Raw genomic sequence first — 25123 nt, forward strand, 5'->3', positions numbered from 1 at the left:
CTTGGGATTGTTGCTCAGTTCTCGGGAAATGATTCCAGCTGAGCCCACGGGTGTAATAAACTGGATCCTCCACTGTCTCAGGTGCCTGTTGGAATGAAGGGGGTTTTCCCCCAGGGTATGCAGTGGACACAGAAACAACAGAATCAAGGCCCTCCCAGTGGGCTGGTCAGCACAATGGGCAGAGCTGCTAGACTTAATCCAGAGCCATGGAAATCAAGCAAGGGACCAAAGCTGGGAAGCTTTTTTAACAATCACCCATGTGCAGGGCCTTCAAAAACTTTGTGGAAAACAGAATTAAAAGACAGGAGTTTCACACAACCTTTTGGAAGCTTCTGTGTACACTGATGATTTCCTATGCTGTGTCTGTTGACCAGAACCCTGAACATAGACCACAGCTTTGCACAGGCCCCACAAGCTCCTGAACCTGCACATGCCCAAAACTGCATCCATTATCTCCCTCCACAGCCTCGGGCCTCCTCTTACATTCTCTGTCCCAGTGAACTGCACTCCACAGACTCAGCTAGACCAGCCAGAAAACCAAATGCTGCCCTCAGAGTTGGCTCGGAGTTCCTTTAAGTGAGTCTGGGATGGAACTGCAATGACGTGGATGAGTCAGGTTGGTTCCAAAGACCATTGCGGACTTGAAGGTGTGGGGTGTGTTCAGGGTTCTCACGGACTGCTGACCACGCTGGAAACGAGCCACTTCTTCCCCTCTGCTCCACCAGGACCTTGGTTCTCTCTCACATCGTCTTTGCCTGAACGTCCAACATGCTCATTCCTCATGTTCTTACTGCCACCAAAGTGATCTTTGCTTCAAGTGTGTGTAAATGCTTTTTTGTTTTCAAAGAAATCATTTGCACTTATTGTACTGAGAATTAAAAAAAGACCTTGAGCATCACATATACAGTGCCAGCCATGTTCCATGAATATTCCCTTGGATGGAAAGGATTCCATTATGAGTTCTCTGATAGATCCTACTTCCTTCTTTTTTTTTTTTTAATTTTTTTATTTTTATTTTTTGACAGGCAGAGTTAGACAGTGAGAGAGAAACAGAGACAAAGGTCTTCCTTCCGTTGGTTCACCCCCCCAGATGGCTGCTATGGCCGGCGCTGCGCCGATCCAAAGCCAGGAGCCAGGTGCTTCCTCCTGGTCTCCCATGCGGGTGCAGGGCCCAGGCACTTGGGCCATCCTCCACTGCCTTCCCGGGCCACAGCAGAGAGCTGGACTGGAAGAGGAGCAACCAGGACAGAATCCAGCACCCTAACCGGGACTAGAACCCGGTGTGCTGGCACCACAGGCGGAGGATTAGCCAAGTGAGCCGCAGCGCCGGCCTAGATCCTACTTTCAAGAATTAGTATTGTGGGGGCCAGTGTTGTGGTATAGCAGATGGGGCCACTTCCGGCAGTGCCGTCATCCCCTACGGGCATCAGTTCAAGTCCCTGCTGCTCTACTTTCGATTCAGCACCCTGCTAACGTGCCTGGGAAAAAGCAGTGGAAGACGGCCAAAGTGCTTGGGGCCCTGCACCCATGTTGGAGATCCGGATGAACCTTCAGGTTGCCAGGGCTGTTGTGGTCATTTCAGGAGTGAATCAGCAGATGGAAGACCTCCCCTCCCTTTCTCTAATTCTCCCTCCAAATAAATAAAATAAATGTTAAAAAAAAAAAATAGTGTTGGTGAACAATTTTCCTGTCTGTAGTCTCTTTGTTGTCATCTCTGATAATGAAAATACAGTACCTGATTCGATGCAAACGCCATCACTTGTTGAAACAATCTTTATTATTGGAGCTTTTAGGTTTCTTTCTAAATGTCCAATTTAAAAAAAAAAAAAAACGCACTGTGATAAATACCTTTTTCATGTACTTTTGTTGTAACTTTTTCTTTGGGAGTGGAATTTCCAGGCTGATAAGGATGCACCTCTCCAAGACTGACACTGCTACCGAATCCTCCTCCAGAATAGTACTATCCGACGACCATCCTTCTGCCAGTAGCGTGGTCATTTAAACGCACAGATCAGCCTGTCATTCAAAGCCCTGGAGGAGCACACGGGCTCAGAAGCAACGCTGTCATCGCCATTTAGGCTAGCGTTCCCCAGCACAACCGTGGCCCACCAGAGCCTTCCACGTGAAGCATGCAGAGATAAAAATGGAAGCCTTCTGACGAGTGTTTGGTGCCGTGGGTAAGCCCCTGCCTGGGATGCCCACATCCCATATTAGAGTACAAGGATTCAAGCCCCAGCTCTGCTCTCTGTTCAGGCTTCCTGCTAATGCGCAGGTGATGGCTCAAGGACTCGGGTTACTGCCACCCATATGGGAGACACCCAGATTGAGTTTCTGTCTCTAGGCTTGGGCCTGGCCCAGTCCTGCCTGTTGTGGGTATTCGGGGAGTGAACCAGAGGGTGGAAGATCTCTCTTTGTCTCTCTGACATTCTCTGACATACTCACTCTCTCTCTCTTCCTGCTCTCTGCCTTTCAAATAAATTAAATAAATTAAATTATTTAAAAACAACACAAAATGCCAGCTCTTTCTTCAAGTAGTAGAGCAAGTGTCATGCAAGGTCAGGGACTTTGATGTTTACTAAGTACTTAATAGCCTCCTTCGTTAATTATTAACTGTAATTAAAATTTTATATTCACACACACACACACACTCAGAACAACAAACAGTGCAGCAGTACCAATTATTCAAAGCTTTGGCTTCCACAGAAACTTTGGCATTGATGTACATTCTGCTGCACATGTGAGAACAGAGGTCGCTGGAGTTTCCACAATTTCAGGAAGGTTTTTTATTTAATACTTCATAGTGTTTTCAGTTTCATTTATAGCCCTTCTTGCATGTGTTATTTCAAGTGCCAAATAACACTGCTTTTCTATTTTTGTTCATTTCATTCATGCATAAGAGCCATGGTGTTGCATTTTTGATTGTTATTTTGTTCCTTTGTCACCTTTGCTACCACTAAATTTTTCCCCATGGGAAGAAGCATGGATGAAAGAGTTTTCCTGGGTTTTTTTTGGCCCAATTAAGGAAGGATGTCCAAGAACAAATGGTCTGGGGCAGACATTGAGGCACAGAGGATTGAGCTGTGCCTGAGATGCCTGCATTTCCTATCAGAGTGCCGGTTCAAGTCTGGGCTACTCTATGCTTCTGATCCAGCTCTCTGCGAATGTGCCTGGGAAATAGTAGATGATGATCCAAGTACTTGGGTTCCTGCTACCAACATGGGAGGCCTGATGGTGTTCCTGAGTCCTGGCTTCAGCCTGGCCTAACCCCAGATATTGCAGGTATTTGAGAAGTAAACCAGTGGATGGAAGATTACTGTCTTTCCCTCTCTGTCACTGTACCTTTCAAATAAATAAACAAATCTTTAAAAAGAAGAATGAATGGGCCGGCGCCGCGGCTCACTAGGCTAATCCTCCACCTTGCGGCGCCGGCACACCGGGTTCTAGTCCCGGTCGGGGTGCCAGATTCTGTCCCGGTTGCCCCTCTTCCAGGCCAGCTCTCTGCTGTGGCCCAGGAGTGCAGTGGAGGATGGCCCAGGTGCTTGGGCCCTGCACCCCATGGGAGACCAGCATAAGCACCTGGCTCCTGCCATCGGATCAGCGCGGTGCGCTGGCCGCAGCGCGCCAGCCGCGGCAGCCATTGGAGGGTGAACCAACGGCAAAGGAAGACCTTTCTCTCTGCCTCTCTCTCTCTCACTGTCCACTCTGCCTGTCAAAAAAAAAAAAAAAAGAAGAAGAAGAAGAATGAATGGTGTGAGTGCCTCAGAATCTCCCTACCTGAGTCTAAAGTGATTTACTAGGTATACTATGTGAGCTAATTAGTAAAGAGGCTTGAAAATTATCACCCATTAACAAATCAGATGTTTGAAGAGAGGAATGAGAACAGAGCAGCTAAAAGAAACCTTGAAGGGAAAGGACAGAGAAGCTCAAAGACTCTTTCTCCTTCCAACTTTCAATTTTTAAAACATGGCACTGATAGATAGGGATAAAGCCCAGGTCTGCAGCACTTGCATCCCATATAGGCACCAGTTCAAGTCCTGGCTACTCCATTTCCAATCCAGCTCTCTGCTATGGCTGGGGAAGCAGTGGAAGATGGCCCAAGGACCTGGGCCCCTGCACCCACATGGGAGACCTGGAAGAAGCTCCTGCCTCCTGGCTTCAGATGGGCACAGCTCTAGCCGTTACAGCCATTTGGGGAGTGAACCAGCAGATGGAAGACCTTTCTGTCTCTCCTCTCCATCTGTAATTTTGCCTTTCAAATAAATAAATAAATCTTTAAAAAAAAAAAAAATGGTGCTGATGGGTAGGGAGAAGACCGTACACGGTCTCTGTTAAACTCCAGCAGGGCTAAGAGGCCTGAGCTACCTGTGAGCAGAAACTAAACCCAAGCGCCGGCGCTGCGGCTCACTAGGCTAATCCTCCGCCTTGCGGCGCCGGCACACCGGGTTCTAGTCCCAGTCAGGGCACCGATCCTGTCCCGGTTGCCCCTCTTCCAGGCCAGCTCTCTATTGTGGCCCAGGAGTGCAGTGGAGGATGGCCCAAGTCCTTGGGCCCTGCACCCCATGGGAGACCAGGAGAAGCACCTGGCTCCTGCCATCAGATCAGCACGGTGCGCCGGCCGCAGCGCACCTACCGCGGCGGCCATTGGAGGGTGAACCAACAGCAAAAGGAAGACCTTTCTCTCTGTCTCTCTCTCACTGTCCACTCTGCCTGTCAAAAATAAAAAAAAAAAAAATAAAATAAATAAAAAGAAACTAAACCCAAGCAAGGCTGCATTGAGAACCAGAGTGAGGCTGCTCTGCTTGGGCCTAAGGACCTCAGCCAGCGGCCTGCAGAGCAGAACACTCCTGATCGACTGAATGGCAACTGGCAGGAAAGAGGTGGTGGAGCGGCAGCCCCAAGAAACGGAGACAGCTGTGAACTGGTTCTGGTGACAGGTTCGAAGCTTCTTGTTCTCCCATCTAGCCCTGGGAAGTCAGACTTTTTAAAATGCATGGGATTTACCCAGACAAGCCATGAAGGGCCTTGGAAACCTGATTTCCACCATCTCAGTTTACATTTCCGCAAGGATTCTGTAACCCTACCAGCCTGAGAAAGAACCTTTGGACGGCATGATGGTACATTTCCACTCCTTGGTGCAGAGAAAGGAGAAGAGAAAACAGGCTGAATCAGTCCCACTTGACTCTGCTCACATTTCTCCTGCCAAGAGGAGCCTGATTACTCACCAGCAGGCATGGAAACACCCACACGCTCACAGACATGTGCAGTCAGGCATTTGTTAGGACATAACTTAATAAGCTTGTCATTTTCAACCATCCAGGCTCCTGGTTAAGACATTCAGTAGCACTAGAATTAGGCTCCCCTCAACATCAGCATTTTGTGTGCAGTCCTACGTTGGGTAAGGATCACACATAGACCCACTTCACCCAAGACTAAGGCTCCAGAGCCCTTTCTCTGCACATCCTCTGAAGTAGGGCAAAATAATACCTATGAGGGGCCCTGGCAGACGACAGTACAGAGAGTATGTAATGACGACCGAAGACGAAACAGAACAGAGGCAGAGAAGCGGAAGCAGACTAAAATAAGCAAACATTTTAAGAGAGAAATGTGAGCAATCTCGTGTTTCAGAACTGATCTGGCACAGCTTGCGTCTCCTGAGCATCACTTAGCCCATGCTGGACACCATGCAAAGTGCTCCACATGCATTACTTACTGTATGCAACACACACACACACACACACACACTGTACTCCTTCTGTGTGCTGGGCACTGTCCTGAGCAAAGAGCATGCCCTCCTTCTTGGAGCTTACCTGTCAGGAGGGAAGATCTCACTTAATGATCACAATAAAGAAAAGAGGCAAGAAAGGGAAGGAGAGAAGGGCAAGGATACGTATGGACAGAGAGACTTCAGGGAAGGGGATAGAAGAATGAAGGCTGGGATAAAGCACCAGCATCCTGGGGTCTTGAGACGCTAGATTAAAAGGATGAGTCTGTCCCTGCCTCCATCCCACCAGTACAAAAGCTTGGAAGGTCCCACCAGAACGAATTGCCCAGTAAGTAGTTTAAAGAAATAGTCTTCCAGGGTATCTCAAATGGAGGTGACAATTCAAAATTCTAACAAAGCCTTGCTAAATAAACACCCAACAATATTCTATGTTAGTAAAGAGGTAAGGACCACCATTATGGTGCAGCAAGTTAAGCCTCTGGAGTGCAGGTTAGAGACCTGCCTGCTCTGCCTCTGATCCAGTTCCCTGCTAACACAGCTGGGAACACAGTAGAAGATGGTCCAAGTCCTTGGGGCCATGACACCCACACGGGAGACCTGGACGAAGCTCCTGGCTTCCAGCCCATGACTATTGTAGCCATTTGAGAAGGGACCCAGCAAATGGAAGATCTCAATCTGTCTCTCTCTTTCTATCATTATGCCTTCCAAATAAATAAATCTTTTAAAACAATAAAAGACATATTTGGAACAAGTACTGTACATACACACACCTAATTCTTGCTTCTCCCAGCCTATTCCAATGAAAGAAGGGGCCTAAGAAAAGATGAGTAAGTGAAGGGATCCTTACTGGCAATCATAACACAAGGGCTTGTAAGCTAGTGTTCATCAACACGGCACCCACAGGCCTGTGAGGACGCAGGAAGTGCTGCCTGGGCCTAGTATCAGTGGCCTGCACAAGGGAAGGCTCCACATTTGTAAAGCGAACAACCGCAGACAGAAAATGGTTTTCTTTTTTTAAAAAATTCCATCTGCACTGAACATGTTCAGACGTCTTCCTCGTTATTATTCCTTAAACAACACAGTACAACAACACTTACAGAATGGTCACACTGTATTAGGTCTTGAGATAAAGGCACCCATGGGAGGCTGTGACAGGCGACATGCAAGTATGACCCCGTTTTTATGAGGCACTGGAGCATTCCTGGATCTTGGTTTCCTCACTTGAGGTTCGGGGGTGGATCCTGGAGCTGTGGACGCCTGCATGCCTGCATGTGCTCTGAACTCATACATGTGGATTACTACTCCGATGTGCTCTGTACTCATACATGTGGATTACTACTCCGATGTGCTCTGTACTCATACATGTGGATTACTACTCCGATGTGCTCTGTACTCATACATGTGGATTACTACTGCCGATGTGCTCTGTACTCATACATGTGGATTACTACTCCGATGTGCTCTGTACTCATACATGTGGATTACTACTCCGATGTGCTCTGAACTCATAAGTGTGGATTATTACTACCGATGTGCTCTGTACTCATACATGTGGATTACTACTCCGATGTGCTCTGTACTCATACATGTGGATTACTACTCCGATGTGCTCTGAACTCATACATGTGGATTACTACTCCGATGTGCTCTGAACTCATAAGTGTGGATTACTACTCCGATGTGCTCTGTACTCATACATGTGGATTACTACTCCGATGTGCTCTGAACTCATACATGTGGATTACTACTCCGATGTGCTCTGAACTCATACGTGTGGATTACTACTCCGATGTGCTCTGTACTCATACATGTGGATTACTACTCCGATGTGCTCTGAACTCATACATGTGGATTACTACTCCGATGTGCTCTGTACTCATACATGTGGATTACTACTCCGATGTGCTCTGAACTCATACATGTGGATTACTACTCCGATGTGCTCTGAACTCATAAGTGTGGATTACTACTCCGATGTGCTCTGTACTCATACATGTGGATTACTACTCCGATGTGCTCTGAACTCATAAATGTGGATTACTACTCCGATGTGCTCTGTACTCATAAATGTGGATTACTACTACCGATGTGCTCTGTACTCATACATGTGGATTACTACTCCGATGTGCTCTGTACTCATACATGTGGATTACTACTACCGATGTGCTCTGTACTCATACATGTGGATTACTACTCCGATGTGCTCTGTACTCATACATGTGGATTACTACTACCGATGTGCTCTGTACTCATAAATGTGGATTACTACTGCCGATGTGCTCTGTACTCATACATGTGGATTACTACTCCGATGTGCTCTGTACTCATACATGTGGATTACTACTCCGATGTGCTCTGAACTCATACATGTGGATTACTACTCCGATGTGCTCTGTACTCATACATGTGGATTACTACTGCCGATGTGCTTTGAACTCATACATGTGGATTACTACTCCGATGTGCTCTGTACTCATACATGTGGATTACTACTCCGATGTGCTCTGTACTCATACATGTGGATTACTACTACCGATGTGCTCTGTACTCATACATGTGGATTACTACTCCGATGTGCTCTGTACTCATACATGTGGATTACTACTCCGATGTGCTCTGTACTCATACATGTGGATTACTACTGCCGATGTGCTCTGTACTCATACATGTGGATTACTACTCCGATGTGCTCTGTACTCATACATGTGGATTACTACTGCCGATGTGCTCTGTACTCATACATGTGGATTACTACTCCGATGTGCTCTGTACTCATACATGTGGATTACTACTCCGATGTGCTCTGTACTCATACATGTGGATTACTACTACCGATGTGCTCTGTACTCATACATGTGGATTACTACTGCCGATGTGCTCTGTACTCATACATGTGGATTACTACTCCGATGTGCTCTGTACTCATACATGTGGATTACTACTCCGATGTGCTCTGTACTCATACATGTGGATTACTACTCCGATGTGCTCTGAACTCATAAATGTGGATTACTACTGCCGATGTGCTCTGTACTCATAAATGTGGATTACTACTGCCGATGTGCTCTGTACTCATAAATGTGGATTACTGCCGGCGCCGCGGCTCACTAGGCTAATCCTCCGCCTTGCGGCGCCGGCACACTGGGTTCTAGTCCCAGTCGGGGCACCGATCCTGTCCCGGTTGCCCCTCTTCCAGGCCAGCTCTCTATTGTGGCCCAGGAGTGCAGTGGAGGATGGCCCAAGTCCTTGGGCCCTGCACCCCATGGGAGACCAGCATAAGCACCTGGCTCTTGCCATCAGATCAGCGCAGTGCGCCGGCCACAACGCGCCTACCGCGGCGGCCATTGGAGGGTGAACCAACGGCAAAGGAAGACCTTTCTCTCTGTCTCTCTCTCTCACTGTCCACTCTGCCTGTCAAAAATAAAAAATAAAAAAAAATGTGGATTACTACTACCGATGTGCTCTGTACTCATACATGTGGTTTACTGCTACCGATGTGCTCTGTACTCATACATGTGGATTACTGCTCCGATGTGCTCTGTACTCATACATGTGGATTACTACTGCCGATGTGCTCTGTACTCATACATGTGGATTACTACTCCGATGTGCTCTGTACTCATACATGTGGATTACTACTCCGATGTGCTCTGTACTCATACATGTGGATTACTGCCGCTGTTCCAAGGAGCCTGCTGAGCTTGTAGGGAAAGGAGCAGTACCACAATCCCAGAGCCGTGGCCTCCAGCTGTTGCTGTCCGGTGAGCCCGGGCCTGCGGCGCTCTGTCTTCACTACCCTCAACCTTGCTTCTGATGCTGCTTCTCTTGGACAGGTGGTGCTGCCGCAGGGACCACAGCCCCCCCGCTGTCCTTGCCTGGGCTTGCTGCACTTCCTGCTTCCTCCGCAGCCGGCACTTCCTCCCAGAGACCTCGTGGCTGCTCTTGTTCACCTGCAACACCCTCCCTTGTCAGTGTTCTTTTAGTTCTGATGACACAAAGGGGAAAAGAACTAGTTTTTCTGAGTCAAATCGCTTGCTGGATTTGTCCTGTTTGCTGCTCTTCGAAAATGCTGCAGTGTCACACCATGAGTAACCACTAGGTGGCAGGGGTGTTCCGTCTCCCCGCGGATGACCTGTTCTTCAATCTCAATTACAACAGAGACATACTTCCTTTCCAAACGCATAGTTGCTGTTAAGTCAACCTACTTATCAGTAGGTAATTCAGGAGAACAATAAAGTTCACAAACATTCTCCTGAAGACTCACTGTGATGTCACTAATTCCACCTGGAGCTCTCACAGGGGTTCTGTTACTGAAGAAGTTTTATAGGCTTTGGCTCACAAGTGCATGGGAAAAGCAAACCAACCTCTGTTTGTTCAGGGCGGGGCCAAACCTGATTGTTTTCCCCTCAGGTTGTTAACACCCAACAGGACTAAAGTCCTTTGGGTTAAGGGTTCCTGGACTCCTAGGCTATCATTTCATGAAAAGGATCGCAGACACATCTCCCATTTCCCAATGAGGTCTCAAAACATTTTCTTTAGGGAGAGGTAATTTCAGCAGCTTATGGAGTGAGAAGCAGGCACAAGGACACCCTACTTTCAGATCCAGCCCCACAGGAATGCAGCCAACCAGGTAGGATCTTCTTGTGACAAAACAGACTGGGAGGTACAGGCAAGGCTGGGAGTGCTAAGGAAACCCTCACCTTACAGTATGGGGGATAAAGAGATGCTGTATGTACACAGCAGAACAGGATGGCTCCTGTACCACTTAAACGTACAAAGGTAAATGTAATGTAGAGAAACAAACTGTAACTGCAGGAAAAGGAGGACAGAAACAGGAAGGTGGTAATTTAAGAAACTAAACGTGGGTCGGCACTGAGGCACAGCAGGTGAAGCCACCACCTATGACGCTGGCATCCCATATGGGCACTGGTCCGAGTCCTGGCTGCTCTACTTCCTATACAGCTCCCTGCTAATGTGCCTGGGGAAGGCACCCTCATGGGAGATCTAGAAGAATCTCCTGGCTCCTGACTTTGGCCTGACCCAATCCTGGCCATTGCAGCTATTTGGGGAGTGAACCAGCAGATGGAAGCTCCTCTTTCTGTCTCTCCCTCTCTCTCTGTGTAACTCTGACTTTCAAGTAAATAAATGTTTAAAAAAAAAAAAAAGTGCTCGCTTCAGCAGCACATATACTAAAATTGGAATGATACAAAGAAGATTAGGATGGCCCCTACACAAGGATGACACGCAAATTCGTCAAGCGTTCCATATTTTTGCGCAGTAGGTTAATCCTCCGCCTGTGGCGCCAGCGTCCCATATGGACACTAGTTCTAATCCCGGCTGCTCCTCTTCTGATCCAGCTCTCTGCTATGGCCTGGGAAAGCAGTAGAAGATGGCCTAAGTGCTTGGGCCCCTGCACCTGTGTGGGAGACTGGGAAGAAGCTCCTGGCTCCTGGCTTCAGATCAGCACAGCTCCAGCCATTGCAGCCATTTGAGAAGTGAACCAACAGAAGGAAGACATTTCTCTCTGTCTCTTCCTCTCAATGTCTGTAACTCTACCTCTCAAAGAAGTAAATGAAATCTTTAGAAAAAAATTGAAAATAAATAAATAAATAGAAAACCAGGAAGCTAAACTTTGGGGCTACAGCTTGAGATGAGGACATTCCATACTGGAGTGCAGCTTGGAGTCCCAGTTGTTCCACTTCTGAGCCAACTCTGCTAATATGCTGGGGAAGGCAGCAGAAGATGGTCCAGGTACTTGGGTCCCTGCCACCTACATGGGAGACCCAGATGGAGATCCTGGCTCCTGGCTCTCTCCATTGCAGAGAGCAAAGGTAACTTTCCACAGAATGGCGCCACCAGGATTCAAGTTTGGGTCCGTCCTCAAAGGCAGGTGCATGCTCCTTGTATTTTCCATCTTTCCCATATCTGGCCTAGGCCTTTAAGAACAGCATTTGGCCGGCACCATGGCTTAACAGGCTAATCCTCCACCTTGTGGCACCGGCACACCGAGTTCTAGTCCTGGTTGGGGCGCCGGATTCTATCCCAATTGCCCCTCTTCCAGGCCAGCTCTCTGCTATGGCCCGGGAAGGCAGTGGAGGATGGCCCAAGTGCTTGGGCCCTGCACCCGCATGGGAGACCAGGAGAAGCACCTGGCTCCTGGTTTCGGCGCAATGCGCCGGCTGCAGTGCGCCAGCCACAGCGGCCATTGGAGGGTGAACCAACGGCAAAAAGGAAGACCTTTCTCTCTGTCTCTCTCACTATCCACTCTGCCTGTCAAAACAAACAAAAAAACAAAAAACAAAAAACAAAAACCAGCATTTGAGGAGCCACCACCCACATCCCATATTGGAATGTCTGTTTGAGTCCCGGCTGTTCCACATCCAATCCAGCTCCCTGCTACCTGGGAAGCAGTGGAAGATGGCCCAAGTACTCAGGTCCCTGCTATCCACATGGGAGACCCGAACAGAGTTGCTGGCTCCTGGTTTTGGCCTGGCCCCAGCCCATTTCTGAACCAGTGAGTAAAAGGTATCTCTTTCTGTCTGTCTCTGTCTCTCCCTATCTGTATGTCTGTCATTCTGCCTTTCAAATAAATAAATAAATAAAAAGGGCTAAATTTCAAGTACCATGGCAGCACCCAAAGATGGAAAAAGCAAGAAATGGCACAACAAGCATATGATTTACAGACACGGAGGTAACTGCCTCATAAACTGAAAGGAGAAGTGACTAACAGTCCTTGTGCCTGCGAGGGCTGGGCAGGGGAGTGGCTGCACTGTGTGACTTTCCTGTACCTTAAGAGCAGGCAGGGCAGACAGACACCCGGGTTCACAGGAACAACTGCCACTGAATTCCTAACTTGTGTGCCTCTGCCTGATGTAACCACTACTGCTGGTTAGAAAGAAATCAGAGGCTTCAGTTTGCATCTAACTGTGCTACGTGGCCTGAACTGGCACATCCCAGATAGGGCCCACTTTCACAGCAAGTCATCAGAGTCTCTCTGGTATAAACAATTACTTACTATCAGTAAAAAATTTTCCTCTTTGTAAGAAGCCGGGACCGTAAAGACCAAATGTGTCTACTTTTGCCTCCGCATGGCATTTTAGCCCAACTTCCATCCACCCAGCCGCAAAACTTGGTTCCTCTGGACCAGCAATTCTGCTGGCTCTGACCCTCAAGCGGCCTGTTCTTTACCCCATCAGCAAAGACAGCTCAAGACTGGACAATTCTCATCACTGCCACCTCTACCGACACAGTCGCAGCCGTCGCCATCTCTCACTTGGACGGTGGAAACCTGGGAAGCTGCTTCCTCCCCTGCCCCTCCCACTCTGCAGGCAGCAGCCAGGGTGATCCTTCTTCTCTGCCAGACATCACAATAATTTGTAAACATGGACCGATTCAATGTGCTCACCCCACCTCATCTTTTACGCCTGTTCCCTTCACTCCCTCCTCCCCAGACTCCCTGGCCTCCTGCTGCCCCACCCCCCACCCCACCCCGAGAATGCTACTTAAGACTGAAGGGTTATTTCAGCTCACGGTTTTGGAGATTCACAGTCCAAGATCAGTGATGACACCTGGTGATGGCATTCTTGCTGGCTGGGTCCTGGGACAGCACAGGGCATCAGGTGGAAATAGGGAGCACACAGTGCAGGTGGAGGAAAGAGTATATGATTAGCCAGGAAGCAGAGAGAAAGCAGCTGGGCCCAACTGTCAGGCAAGCTTTTATAACCAATATCTGGTGAGAAATGCCTTCTGAGGTCATGTTCTCAGTGACCTAAGGTTCTTCCACTAGGCCTACCACCTAAACATAACTGAATTTGCACCTTCTTAATATTAACTTATTGCTCTGGGAATCATTAAAGAACCGCATGAATTCAGAAGCCAAAGGCATTCAAACCATAACATGCTCGGCGTGGGCGCTACGGTGCAACAAGATGAACCACTGCTTGGCACAGTAGCATCCCACATCACAGTTCTGGTTAGAGTCCTGGCTACTCTGTTTCCAGTCCAGCTTCCTGCTCATGAGCCTAGGAGGTGGCTGGTGATGGCCTCAGTGTTGGGCTCTTGAGAATTTAAAGAACAGAGAATGTAGGGTGGTCATTCATTTGTAGCAGTTAAGATGCCCACATCCCACTTTCAGGGTACCTGGGTTTAAGTCCCAGTTCTGGCTCCTAACCCCAGCTTTTTGCTAATGCAGCCCCTGGAAGGCACAAGTAATGGCTCAAGTAATTGGGTTCCTGCCACCCAACTGGATTGCCTTTCCAGCTCCTGTGTCTGGCCTTGGTCATTGTAAGCATTTGAGGACTAAATTAGAGGATGTGAACTCCAACTCTCTGCCTCTTCACCCCACAAAAAAAGAAGAGCAGAGAATGGGCCCTACGTTCAAGCCTACTAAGCTGTTGGAGGAAGCAGTGTCTGAGCAGAACTTAATAACTGTTTTGCTTTCATTTCACTCAGTTTTTGTAAGATGTATTTATTTATTCATTTATTTGAAAGGCAGAGCAACAGATAGAGGGAGAGACAGAAAGAAACAGAGACAGGGTTCTTCCATCTACTGATTTCTGCAATAGCTAGGGCTGAACCATGGCAAAGCCAAGAGCCAGAAATTCTATACCTGGGAGATAGAGATCCAGGTACTTGGACCACCATGTGCTGCCTTTCCAGGCCCATCAGCAGGAAGCTGGAGCACAAGGGGAGCAGCAGGGACTGAAACTGGCACCCTGTCTGATGTGGGATGCAGGTACCCTAAACAGCAGCTTGACCCGTTATGCCCCAATACCCACCCTCCCTGCCCTCATTTTAAGGACACCATCTATTTTACGTGCCTGGCAACGTGCTGATCTTGGCTCCCCTTCCCAACAGCTCTAGGAGGGAGCACCGTTCTGCAGATGGGGAAACTGCAGCTGAGTTTCCCAAGAGACCCATGTTGTTGTTGTTGTTGTTAAGATAAAACAAAATTCATCACTTAAAATGTCTAAGTGTATAACTGTTTCTCGGTGTATTTCCAATTATGTGCAGCCATCACTACTAATTCCAGAACATTCTTGTCACCTCAAAATGAACCTGTTCCCTTTAGCTAGCAGACCCCCATCTCCCTTTGCCACCAGCTCAAAGCAGCCACGGATCTGCTGTCTCCATGAACTTGCCCGTTCTGCACATGTCACATAAATGGAACCACACATGTAGTGTCTGGCTTTCCACTTGGCATCATGTTTCACAGCTCATTTATATTGTAGCATGTGTCTGAACTGTATTCTTTCCTGAGACTGAAAAACACCCACTGTATGGACAGACCGCAGTTATTGTCCATTCACCACTTACGGGTGTTTGGATTGGCTCCACTTTTGACCATGTGAATAATGCAGTGAGGCACAGTTGTGTACAAGTTTCTGTTTGAACACCTGCTTTCAATTCTCCTGGGTATATACCCAGCAATGGACTTGCTAGGTGACATGGAGATTCTGTTTAACTTCTTGAAGTGGGTTAAATTGCCTTCCAGTGTAGTCATGCCACTCTGCACTCCCACCCGTGAAATAGAAGGCAGGGGCCCATCATTCCACCTCCTCACCAGAACACCCAACAGTCTGTTTTCTACGTCTAGCTATTCACATAGCTACCCCACCGCGGTTCATTTGCACCTAAGGACTAGAGATGTTAACATCCTTTCCTGTGCTTCCTGGCCACTTGTGCATCTTTGGTGAAATCTCTCTTTAAGTCCTTGGCCCACTTTTAATTGCGTTATTTTATTGTTGCATTGGAAAAGCTTCCTTTCATAAAAACTTAGCTTAATTTAAAGGGTAGGCATTTGCCACAGTGGTTAAGATGCTGCGAGGGAAGCCTGCATTCCATTTGAGTGCCTGGGTGTCACTCTGCTCCCAATCCAGCTTCCTGCTAACGCTCACCTGGGCAGTAGCAGATGATGGGCCAAGTGGTTGCATTCCTGCCACCCCCACGTGAGACCAGGATTGACTTCTGGGCTGCTGGCTTAGGCTTGGCTATTGGCAGGTATCTGGGGAGTCAACCAGGGGACGGAAAATCTCGTTCTATCTGCCTTTCAAATTGTGTTTATGTATTTGAAAAGCAGAGAGACAGCAAAAGAGGGAGGGGGAGAGACAGAGAGCTCCAACTCTGCCGTCTGTTCCTTCACTGCCCCGAGTGCCAGGACTGCACCAGGCTGACGCCAGAAGCCACGAGCTCCATCCTGGCTTTGCAAGTGGGTGATAGGGGCACAAGTACTTAAACCATCCTTTGCCACATCCCAGGCAAGTTAACAGGAAGCTGGACCAAAAGGGGAGCAGTCAGGACGCGGGATCTGACTATGGGATGTCGGTGTCGCAAGCAGTGGCTTAACCCATTGCACAACACGTTGGCTCAAGTAAAAAAAAAAAAAAAAAAAGAGTACTTTTTTAAAAATAAACTTTGGGGCCAGCGTTGTGGTTCAACAGGTTAAGCCACCGCCGGTGGCCAGCATCCCACATGGGCGCTGGTTTTGGTCCCGGCTGCTCCACTTCCGATCCAGCTCCCTGATAATGGGCTGGGAAAGCAGCTGAAGGCGGCCGAGGGCTTGGTCCCCGCACCCACGTGGGAGATCCGAAGACGCTCCTGGCTCGGGCCTGGCCAAGCCCTGGGCACTGCAGCCATGTGGGGAATGAACCAGCGGACGGAAGATTCCCTCTGTGTTCAAATAAACAGATCGTTAAAGGAAAACATCGAGTGAGCAATGGCGCGCAGCCGGCGAGGGCAGGACACAGGGCGGGAAGCAGTCTGAGCAGCGCTGGCTCCGGAGCTGGGCCCCCGGATGCTGGACTCACGACCCCGCTCTGCCCTCAAGCGCCGGGGAAGCGGAGACCTAACTTCTGAGGGGTCGCAACCAGGCGACGCCAGCGAAACGCCCGCCACGACTGCCAGGCGACGGTCGACCCCGTCCCTCACCTCACGGAGCTCCCAGCGCATGCGCCCTTCTCCACAGCCGAGCCCCGGCGCCCGCCCCTCGCTCGGAGCCGCCGTGACCTCAGCCCCACTTCCGTTTCCGGGGTCGGCAACGCGGCTTCCGGCGGCCTGGCCCGCGCGCGCTGGGCCGGCGGGGTTCCAGCGCCCGAAGGGCCTGTGCCAGCGGCCGGTAACCGGGCGGCGGTGCGTGCAGGTGTGGGTGCTGCCCTTGGACCTTCGGCCGGGGAGGGAGGAGCGGCCGGGGCGGGCGCCGGCGCCAGGCGGGCCCTCGGTTCGTCCGCTTCCCGGCGGGGCCTGTGTCGCCGCCCCTCCGCGGCCCGGCGTGGGGGCGTCGCCCCGGGATTCCCGTGACCGCGGCCATCGGGAGACGTGGGTTCCTTTCCAGGCCGCGCCGCTGGTGAGCGCTGTGCCCTCGGGCGGGGCGCGCCCCCGGCCGACGCTGCCCTGTAGTTGAGAAGGCGCAGGTGGACCTCCCGGGGACGGAGCGGCCGAAGGGCAGGAAGCGACCTGGCCTGAGCCGGTCGCCTGTCCATGTCCCTGGCCCGCGAGGACGGTGTCGGTGTTCTCCGCCCACCCAAGTTGTCCTGAGCCCCAGCGCTTTGCAAACCCTGCGGGAGGTGCTGCTCCGCACCTGCCACCCTCACCTCGCGAGGGCTCGCGTGCATCAGACTGGCTTAGGGGTCCAGACGTTTCCCGGGCCTGCGGTGACCAAGTCGTCGCTGTTCGGTTCATCCTTCCTCTCTTTTCATTTAAAAAAAAAAAAAAATAGTGAACCAGAGTTTGCTTTTTGGTTTTGCTTTTAAGATCTATTTGTTTTGAGAGAGTAACAGAGGAAGAGAATTTTTCCGTCTGCTGGGTCACTGCCCCATGGCCACCAGGGCTGGGCCAGTCCTCACCCGGGTCTCCCACGTGGGTGGCAGGGACCTCCGCTTTTCCCAGGCCGTTAGCAGGGAGCCGGATGGGAAGTGGAGCAGCCGGGACTCCAAGCGGCACCCGTACGGGATGCTGGCATGGGAGGCAGTGGCTTTACCTGCTCTGCCGCAGTGCCTGGCTCTGGAACGAAGTGTAAGGGAGAGAGTACACCTGACGGCCGAGGTGGGCACCTCAGTAGGGGCCCGAGAGCCTCAGCTCACATTTGTGAACTCGTGAGCCGCTGTTCACTGCAGGGAGGAAGGTAAATGCCGTCTTACATTTTAGTCGTTGGCCTGGTGCTGTGCTACTCACACTTAGGTCTCCCAGGAGCTCCCAAGAGGAGCTGTTTAATTCCTGTTTTGAGGCGTGGGAGCATTAACTTGCTTTGGGTCACTCAGCCCACGAACGTGGAGGCAGGAATTCCAGGCCACGTTCTCAATCGCTAGCTGAGAGGCCCGGCTGCTGAAATGTGTTCGAATGTGCTGCGGCGGAAATTCTTACTGTTGACTCCGGAGGTTGTGGGACGGCTTTTATCCACACCGGGGCCCACAGCGGACAGTGCATGCCGCGGCAGTGCTGAGTGTCACCTTCTCTGCTGTGGTGCCTGCGTTGCTTGTGTGGCAATAACGTGCTGTTGTGCAGCCTGGCCCGGTGCCCTCATTTCTTCAGCTCTGTAACACAGGCATGAGGAATTCACCAGGCGAGCGGACCAGATGGAGTTCAGTGTTGTTCTTGCTGCCGTCCAGAGCATGTATTCTTAATAATTGAAATACGAGGTGATGATGTTTCTTTCTGTACCGATGGTAGGGATCTTGACAGCACTGCCAACATGTCTGACGGTGAAGAAGCCACTAACCACCTCCTGGACATGAACCTTCACGAGAGCCAGGGGTCTGTACAGGCCACAGAGGGTGGCCTCCAAAGTGAGTCTGAACATCTGCACGTCACAATTGGAGCCACAGTTCCCACTGGCTTTGAGCAGACTGCGGCGGATGAAGTGAGAGAGAAACTGGGCTCAGCATGCAGAATCAGCAAAGACCGTGGCAAGATATATTTCGACATTTCCGTGGAAAGTCTGGCTCAGGTTTGAAGGAAACAGTATTTAAATAGCTTTCTGAATTTGTCATTTTATGATATGCTTGTTGCTCCTTGGAATCCCTTTTTGCTTTTCTTTGCCCTAAATCATATGATTTTAAAGTTTTATGCATTTTTTTAAATTTATTAATTTATTTGAAAGGCAAAGGTAGAGAGAGAAGGGAAGAAAGAGAAAAAGAGATATTCCATTCACCAGATGGCCGCAACAGCCAGGGCTAGGTCAGGATGAAGCCAGGAACCAGGAGTTTCTTCCAGGTCTCCTATGTCGGTTCAGGGGCCCAAGTGCTTGGACCATCTGCTGCTGCTTTCCCAGGTGCATTAGCAGGGGGCTGCATTGGAAGTAGAGCAGCCAGGACTTGAACCAGTGCCCATATGGGATGCAGGCACTGCAGGTGGAGGCTTAACCTGGTATGCCACAGCGACAGCGCCGGTTTTACGCATTTTCTAAAGGGTACTGATTTGTGAGTTTTACTGAGTTTAGTATGTTGTATTTTATGTATTTCCGGGTTTTTACTACATTTTCAGAGGTGATCTAGCATTCCCCAATAGTTAATTCCCCAGAAAAATTCTTATTAAGAAGTTCTGCGTATCTGTTACACATCTCTTAGTTTGTTTACTTCAACTTCTGGCTGAAGTTTAGGCCCTTTTTTTGACTAATTTATTTTACTTGAAAGGCAGAGTTACAGAGAGGCACAGGCAGAGAGAGAGAGAGAGGTCTTCCATCCTCTGGTTCACTCCCCAGTTGGCTGCAACAGCCAGAGATGCGCTGATCCGAAGCCAGGAGCCAGGAGCTTACTCTGGTCTCCTGTGCGTGAGCAGGGACCCAAGTATTTGGGCCATCTTCCACTGCTCTCCCAGGCTACAGCAGAGAGCTGGATTGGAACTGGCGCCCATATGGGACTCTAGTACTGCAGGCAGCGACTTTGCCCGCTACGCCACAGCAGTGGCCCCAAGTTTAGGCTTTTGTAATGAAGTACATGAGCAGAGTTCTTTTCTTCTTTTAATCTGTGTGAAAGAAAGTCTTGCTCGAAAGTGATGAGAAAATGTTGAAGGTGAAAGGGTGAGAGTGAGCGACCTACCATCTCACCACCACACAGGCGACATGCAGTGGCGTTGTTGAAAGCTGTGTGTTTCAGCAGTGTGCCCTGAGCTCTTAGTGTCTGGCCTAGGTATCTGTAGGATGAACTGGTAAGCAAATATTTTGCATCCAGTCAGTGTTTTACTGAATGCCCTCAGCTGCTTTGTGAGGATCGGCGTTCTTATTAATCATTTGGCTTGGGAAGAGTAAGTCATGTGTTCAGACTCACTCAGCTACTAATCCCAGAGCGGGGGCTGAAAGCCGTGCTCTTTTCCACTGTGTGTGCACTGGAGCACAGGCAGCCATGAGGGCTTATGGCAGAGTCTCAGCCCCCGTCTCTCCCATGCCTGTGCAGCCTTTCACCTCTTTGCTTCCAGCTGGGCCTTGCTTCCTCTGGGGCAGAGCAGCAGCTGATGGGAGATTTTTAGAATACAGAGCACAGATACTGACTCTTGAAAACGTTGTGGTTAATTTTTATTTGTTGGTAGCTTGTGTTCATTCAGAAGCTTTCTCAAACCCTTGTTTCTCACACTTTTTTCCTGCCTAGGTTCATTCCCTGAGATCGGTCGATAACTTATTTGTGGTGGTCCAGGAGTTCAAGGATTACCAGTTCAAAAGCACAAAGGTGAGCTTTTCCAGCGTAGCAGCTGGTGTTGGCCGTCTTCCCCAGCGAGATTATTTCTACTTCGCAATTTCTATTTATCCTTTAGCGTTACCCTTCTTTTCATAATAGAGGATAGTAAGAGGCTTTTACAGTGAAATCTAGAAATTTTCTGGCATTCCGTCCCAAAGGTTGTTTTTAAACATTGCTAAAGAAAGGCATGAATGTTTGGCCTGGAGGTTGAAGTTCCCGTATCCCCGATTCACTGTGGAAAGGGCATTTGTGGGGGGAGTGAACCGTGGATGGGAGTGCATACGTGCCTTCCCTCCCTCCCTCTCTCTCTGTCTCTCTCAAATAAAAAATAATTCTTTTCAATAAAAAATTCTATAAATCAGTGTTGAAAACATTGAAATTTATAAGGAGTGAAGCACATTGTTTGACGTTTTTGAAGACCTGTGAGCCTCAGATCGGTGTTGCTGATGTACGTGTGCTTGATAATGAGATTGCCTGCAGAGTGTGAAGCAAAGAGATCGTCTGTGACCGCTGCAGGCACGCTTCCTCGCCGTCCTGCTTCCGCTCTGCTTGCTTTCATGACCTCGTGGAGATGAAGCCAAAATAATATCTCAGTACTTCTTCAGTTGTTAAGACAACAGCTTTGTTGCCAACATGTGTTTAGCGGGTGAGTCCTAAATAATCAGCTGCCGCCTAAGCTGAAGGTTGAAAATAGATTGCAGCAAAGGTTTTATTTTTTTTTCCATGTTCATTTTTGGTCAAATTTACAGACTAAAATGCCTAAACACTTTTTTCTGTCACTTTTCTTTTTTTGACAGGCAGAGTTAGACAGTGAGAGAGACAGAGAGAAAGGTCTTCCCTCGGTTGGTTCACCCTCCAAATGGCTCACTGAGCTGATCCGAAGCCAGGAGCCAGGTGCTTCTGGTCTCCCATGCGGATGCAGGGCCCAAGTACTTGGGCCATCCTCCACTGCCTTCCCGGGCCACAGCAGAGAGCTGGACTGGAAGAGGAGCAACCTGGGCAGAATTCGGCGCCTCAGCTGGGACTAGAACTTGGGGTGCCAGCTCCGCAGGCGGATGATTAACCTAGTGAGCCGCGGCGCCGACCTCTGTCACTTTTTTTTAAGATTTATTTATTTTACTTGAAAGTTAGAGAGGCAGAGGTAGAGAGAAAGAGAGAGAGAGAGTTGTCTTCTATCCTCTGGTTCACTCCCCAAATGTCTGCAATGACCAGAGCTAGGCTGATCAGAAGCCAAGAGCCAGGAGTTTCTTTTGGGTCTCCCACCAGGGTGCAGGAGCCCAACAACTTGGGCCATCTTCTACTGCTTTCCCAGGCCATAGCAGAGAGCAAGGTGGGAAGTGGAGCAGCCGGGACTTGAACTGCAGCCCATATGGGCTGCCAGCATTGCAGGCGGTGGCTTTACCCGCTATGCCACAGGGCCGGCCCCTGTTTTCTTAGAATGATAGTTGTTGTATGCTGCCTGTTTCTCTAATTTTTATTTATTGAGAACAGGTTGGTTTCCAAAACAATATTTAAAAACCATTCAAAGTGATAAGAACTCACAGCCTAGAAAGCAAAACCAAGCCAAAGAGAATTCACTCTGAAAATAGATGAAAATGTTATTAATTACATGTGTAGTTTTGAACCTTTCAAACTTCTGATAGTTGCTGCCAACTGAATCCTGTCTGTGAAATTAATAAATAACAGTGAATTTTCTGAGAATTTGTGGTGCTAAATAGTTTGAAATTTTGTTGGCCAATCCTATATGTGAATAAATGTTAACAGGCATTTTTTGAAAACTGTGCTTCTAAAATTCTAGCTTCTTAACTCAATGAGACGCTATTAACATCTGTTAAATGCCTGTGTTTATATTATTTTGGATAATTTGGGTCTTTCCTTGGCAGTGAATCGAGTGACTGGCATGATTCTGTGTGAGCTGGTTTTCCAGAGCGGCCTTGTAGCAAGTGCAGAAGAAGCTTCTATCACAAATCCCAAGAGCAGCTGAGATCAAGACAGATTAGAGGGAAACTTGACCATCAAAAACTGTCAGGCCTTTCAATTTCTGGACTTAAATTGCAACATGCCCATAAAGCCTCACTTTTAAACATATGCTTTTAGTTTTCATTCTGTTGACTTAGTGTCTTTTATATCACTTTCCCTTATCTTAGAAAAAGCCTGTTAACGAATGCATTCTAATGAGTTCTGTTATTTTTAGATACTCAGATAATAACATGAATTTATTATCTCCCATTCTACCAGAAGGCTGACAAATCTGTATTGTGTATAGTTTTTTTAAAGCTAGTTGGTGCGTGTACTTAGGGCAAGCGTGTGCAGACAGAGGATGTGCAGGGGAAAGGCAGTATCTGTGCCTGTGTCCTCGTGCAAGCCGTGCCTTCCTGGAAGCAACAGCTCTCACCAGTTTCTCGTGCATCCTTCTAGAGAGATTGTGTGAATGTGTGTGTGTTGTTTACTTGTTTACACGGAGGGCAACATCTCATCCGTACTGTTTCGTGCTGTTTTGTTTTGTTTTTTAAATGCATCTTGGAGATCATTCCAGATTCCTCCCCAAGTTGACTGCATGCATTGAATTTTCTGGGTTTGTCCTAGTTGAACCGGCCCATTTTTATGACATCAAGGTTTTTCCTTTTTTTTTTTTAATCACTCTTTTTGCTGTCACGGTGGTGCAGTGGATATTCTGTGTATGTCCTTGTGCCTCTTCAATTTGAGGGTCATCTTTGTGTTTGATATTTACTGATGCGACACAAATGTTTATTTTACTTCTGTCACATTTATGTTACCCATTCTGCTTTTTAAAATTTCTTTTTTAATGTATATTCTTCGTTTTTTCCACGTATGTGTTTCTAACAGTTTGGAAGGTTTGTATTTGTGTTCTAGCTATTACCTTGATAACTAAAACTTGATTTTATTGCCATGATCTGCAGTTTTTTTAATTCCTAAGCAGAGCAGTGTTGAAATTGGTGTATTTTCCACCTTTCCTCTTGCAGTTTGTTAGGTCTTCTGGTGCCGACTCATGCTGAAGTAGACTTCATTTGCTTCTCAGCTTTGCCCTCTGCTCTGCCCTCTGGGTGCAGACCAGGACTGGAGTGTGCGGAAGTTGCCTCCGGTCTTCCCTGCGTTCCCTTTGCCAGCTGCTCACCAGGCTGTAACACTGACCTTCCATTTTACACTCACATTGCCTACCTGTGTGTTCATTTCAGACCAGAAGTTTGATAGGGTATACATGCATTACTTGTCCTTTGTTGAAGTTTTTCCATTTTTCTCTCAAGTGGCATGACCTCAGCAATGCCTCTTTTAGCTTTTATGTGGTTAGTAGTTCAGATACGAAATTTGGAGTTTGGCTTTCCTTCTTTAAGATCACAGTAGGCAGTGTTGATTATCCACCAGTGTTAAATGTTGCCATGGAAAACTCTGAAGCCATTCTTATATTTTTTTCCTCTTATTTGTTACTTTCTCGATATTTTTGCTTGATGCCCAGATGATGTTTTTATTATTCACAATCTAACAAGTTTACCATAAGGTGTCTTCTTGTGAATTTCATATTAGAATGTGTGATTCTCCTTACATTTCTGTAAAGTTTTCTTGAGTTATTGAAAAAATTTTATTATTTCATTATTTTAGATCTCTTTAAGGAAACTAGTTATACTTTTGTAGCATCTTTTTTTTTTTAAGACTTACTTACTTATTTTGAAATAGGTAGAATGAGATCTTCTGTCTGCTGGTTCACTCCCCAGATGGAACTTTATCTGGGTTTCCCACAAGGGTGGCAGGGACCAAAGCACCTGGGCCATCCTCCATTGCTTTTCTCCAGCCGTTAGCAGGAGCCAGATCGGAAGTGGAGTGGTCAGGGCACGCATTGGCCGCCTCGGGGGGTGCCGCGTCTCAGGCGGCGGTTTTACCCGCTGCACCACAACGGTGGCCCTGAGTGCTTCGGCAGTGTCTGCTCTGTGTGCTGCTTTCAGAATGTGTGCGTGGTTCAGTTTTTGTTTGTTTTTGAATCCTACTATTTTTTTTAACTTTCCAAGTTTCTGCTGCATCTCCTTTTGAGGCTCACTCCACCTCTTTGTGCCCTGTTTTATAAAGGTATTCCTTCGTTCCGTTTGTGGGTATCATGTCTGTGTTTGATAGCAGTTTTAAATTCACTCAGTTTTTCTGGTTACTGGATGGAGCTTTCCTTTGCTGTTTGTGTTTCTGTTCATTTGCCTTTCTTTTATGACTTTCATTTAAGTCCTGATGATGTTTTATGATTGCTCATCTTATGATGAGGTAGTTCCTCTTGGGCTTGGTATTTATAAGAGGTTTATGAAGTTTATATTCTTTAACTAAAAGGTTTCTGGGCAAAACAAAACAAACCGTAAACGAGGTTCTTATGGTGGGAGAAACCAGGAGGGTGTTCCAGGCAAGCCAGAAGTCTCTTTGGTACAGAGGATTTGGGGTGCATTCTTCTTTTTTACAGCTTTATTGAGTTATAATTTCCATGCCATTGAATGAGTTCATTTAACCTTTACCTTCCTCTTTCTGCAAGGGATCAGCAGCTACAGAGTAACTCACAGAGCAGAGTGTCTCCCCAGTTCTACCCGGTGATGGACTGTTTCCTGCCAGCCTAGCATGCCTGTGAGATCCCTAGTCCAGACTCTGTTTCACTCTCCTGCTGCTGCCTGCTACATCAGGCCCAGGGAAGCCCCCTTATCACTTCCAGTTCTTCTTCCCTGCCCTTCCACCCGGGCTATGTTTGTTGCCT

The 25123-nt window shown here is 48.3% G+C and overlaps 1 protein-coding gene and 1 non-coding gene across 6 annotated transcripts in view; both read left to right on the forward strand.

Annotated features, from left to right (window-relative positions):
* The first annotated feature begins 10887 nt into the window (after positions 1-10887).
* On the forward strand, positions 10888-10994 carry LOC133767418 (U6 spliceosomal RNA). Its single transcript, XR_009866883.1, has one exon. It is a non-coding gene; the product is annotated as a U6 spliceosomal RNA (small nuclear RNA).
* A 5783-nt stretch (positions 10995-16777) lies between these two features.
* THUMPD3 (THUMP domain containing 3) overlaps positions 16778-25123 on the forward strand; it is a 28064-nt gene continuing 19718 nt past the window's right edge. The window contains exons 1-3 of one of the 5 annotated variants that reach the window (XM_062200384.1): positions 16778-16849; positions 18386-18662; positions 20299-20376. In XM_062200384.1, the coding sequence (XP_062056368.1) occupies positions 18408-18662; positions 20299-20376 (333 nt within the window). In that variant the 5' untranslated portion in view covers positions 16778-16849; positions 18386-18407. Of the gene's footprint in view, positions 16862-16991; positions 17064-17502; positions 17841-18385; positions 18663-20298; positions 20377-25123 lie in introns of those variants that run through there. The other 4 variants (XM_062200383.1, XM_062200382.1, XM_062200387.1 and 1 more) reach the window with 4 other exon arrangements.

This window comes from Lepus europaeus, chromosome 9, assembly GCF_033115175.1.
Source record: "Lepus europaeus isolate LE1 chromosome 9, mLepTim1.pri, whole genome shotgun sequence".
Lineage (NCBI taxonomy): Eukaryota > Metazoa > Chordata > Mammalia > Lagomorpha > Leporidae > Lepus > Lepus europaeus.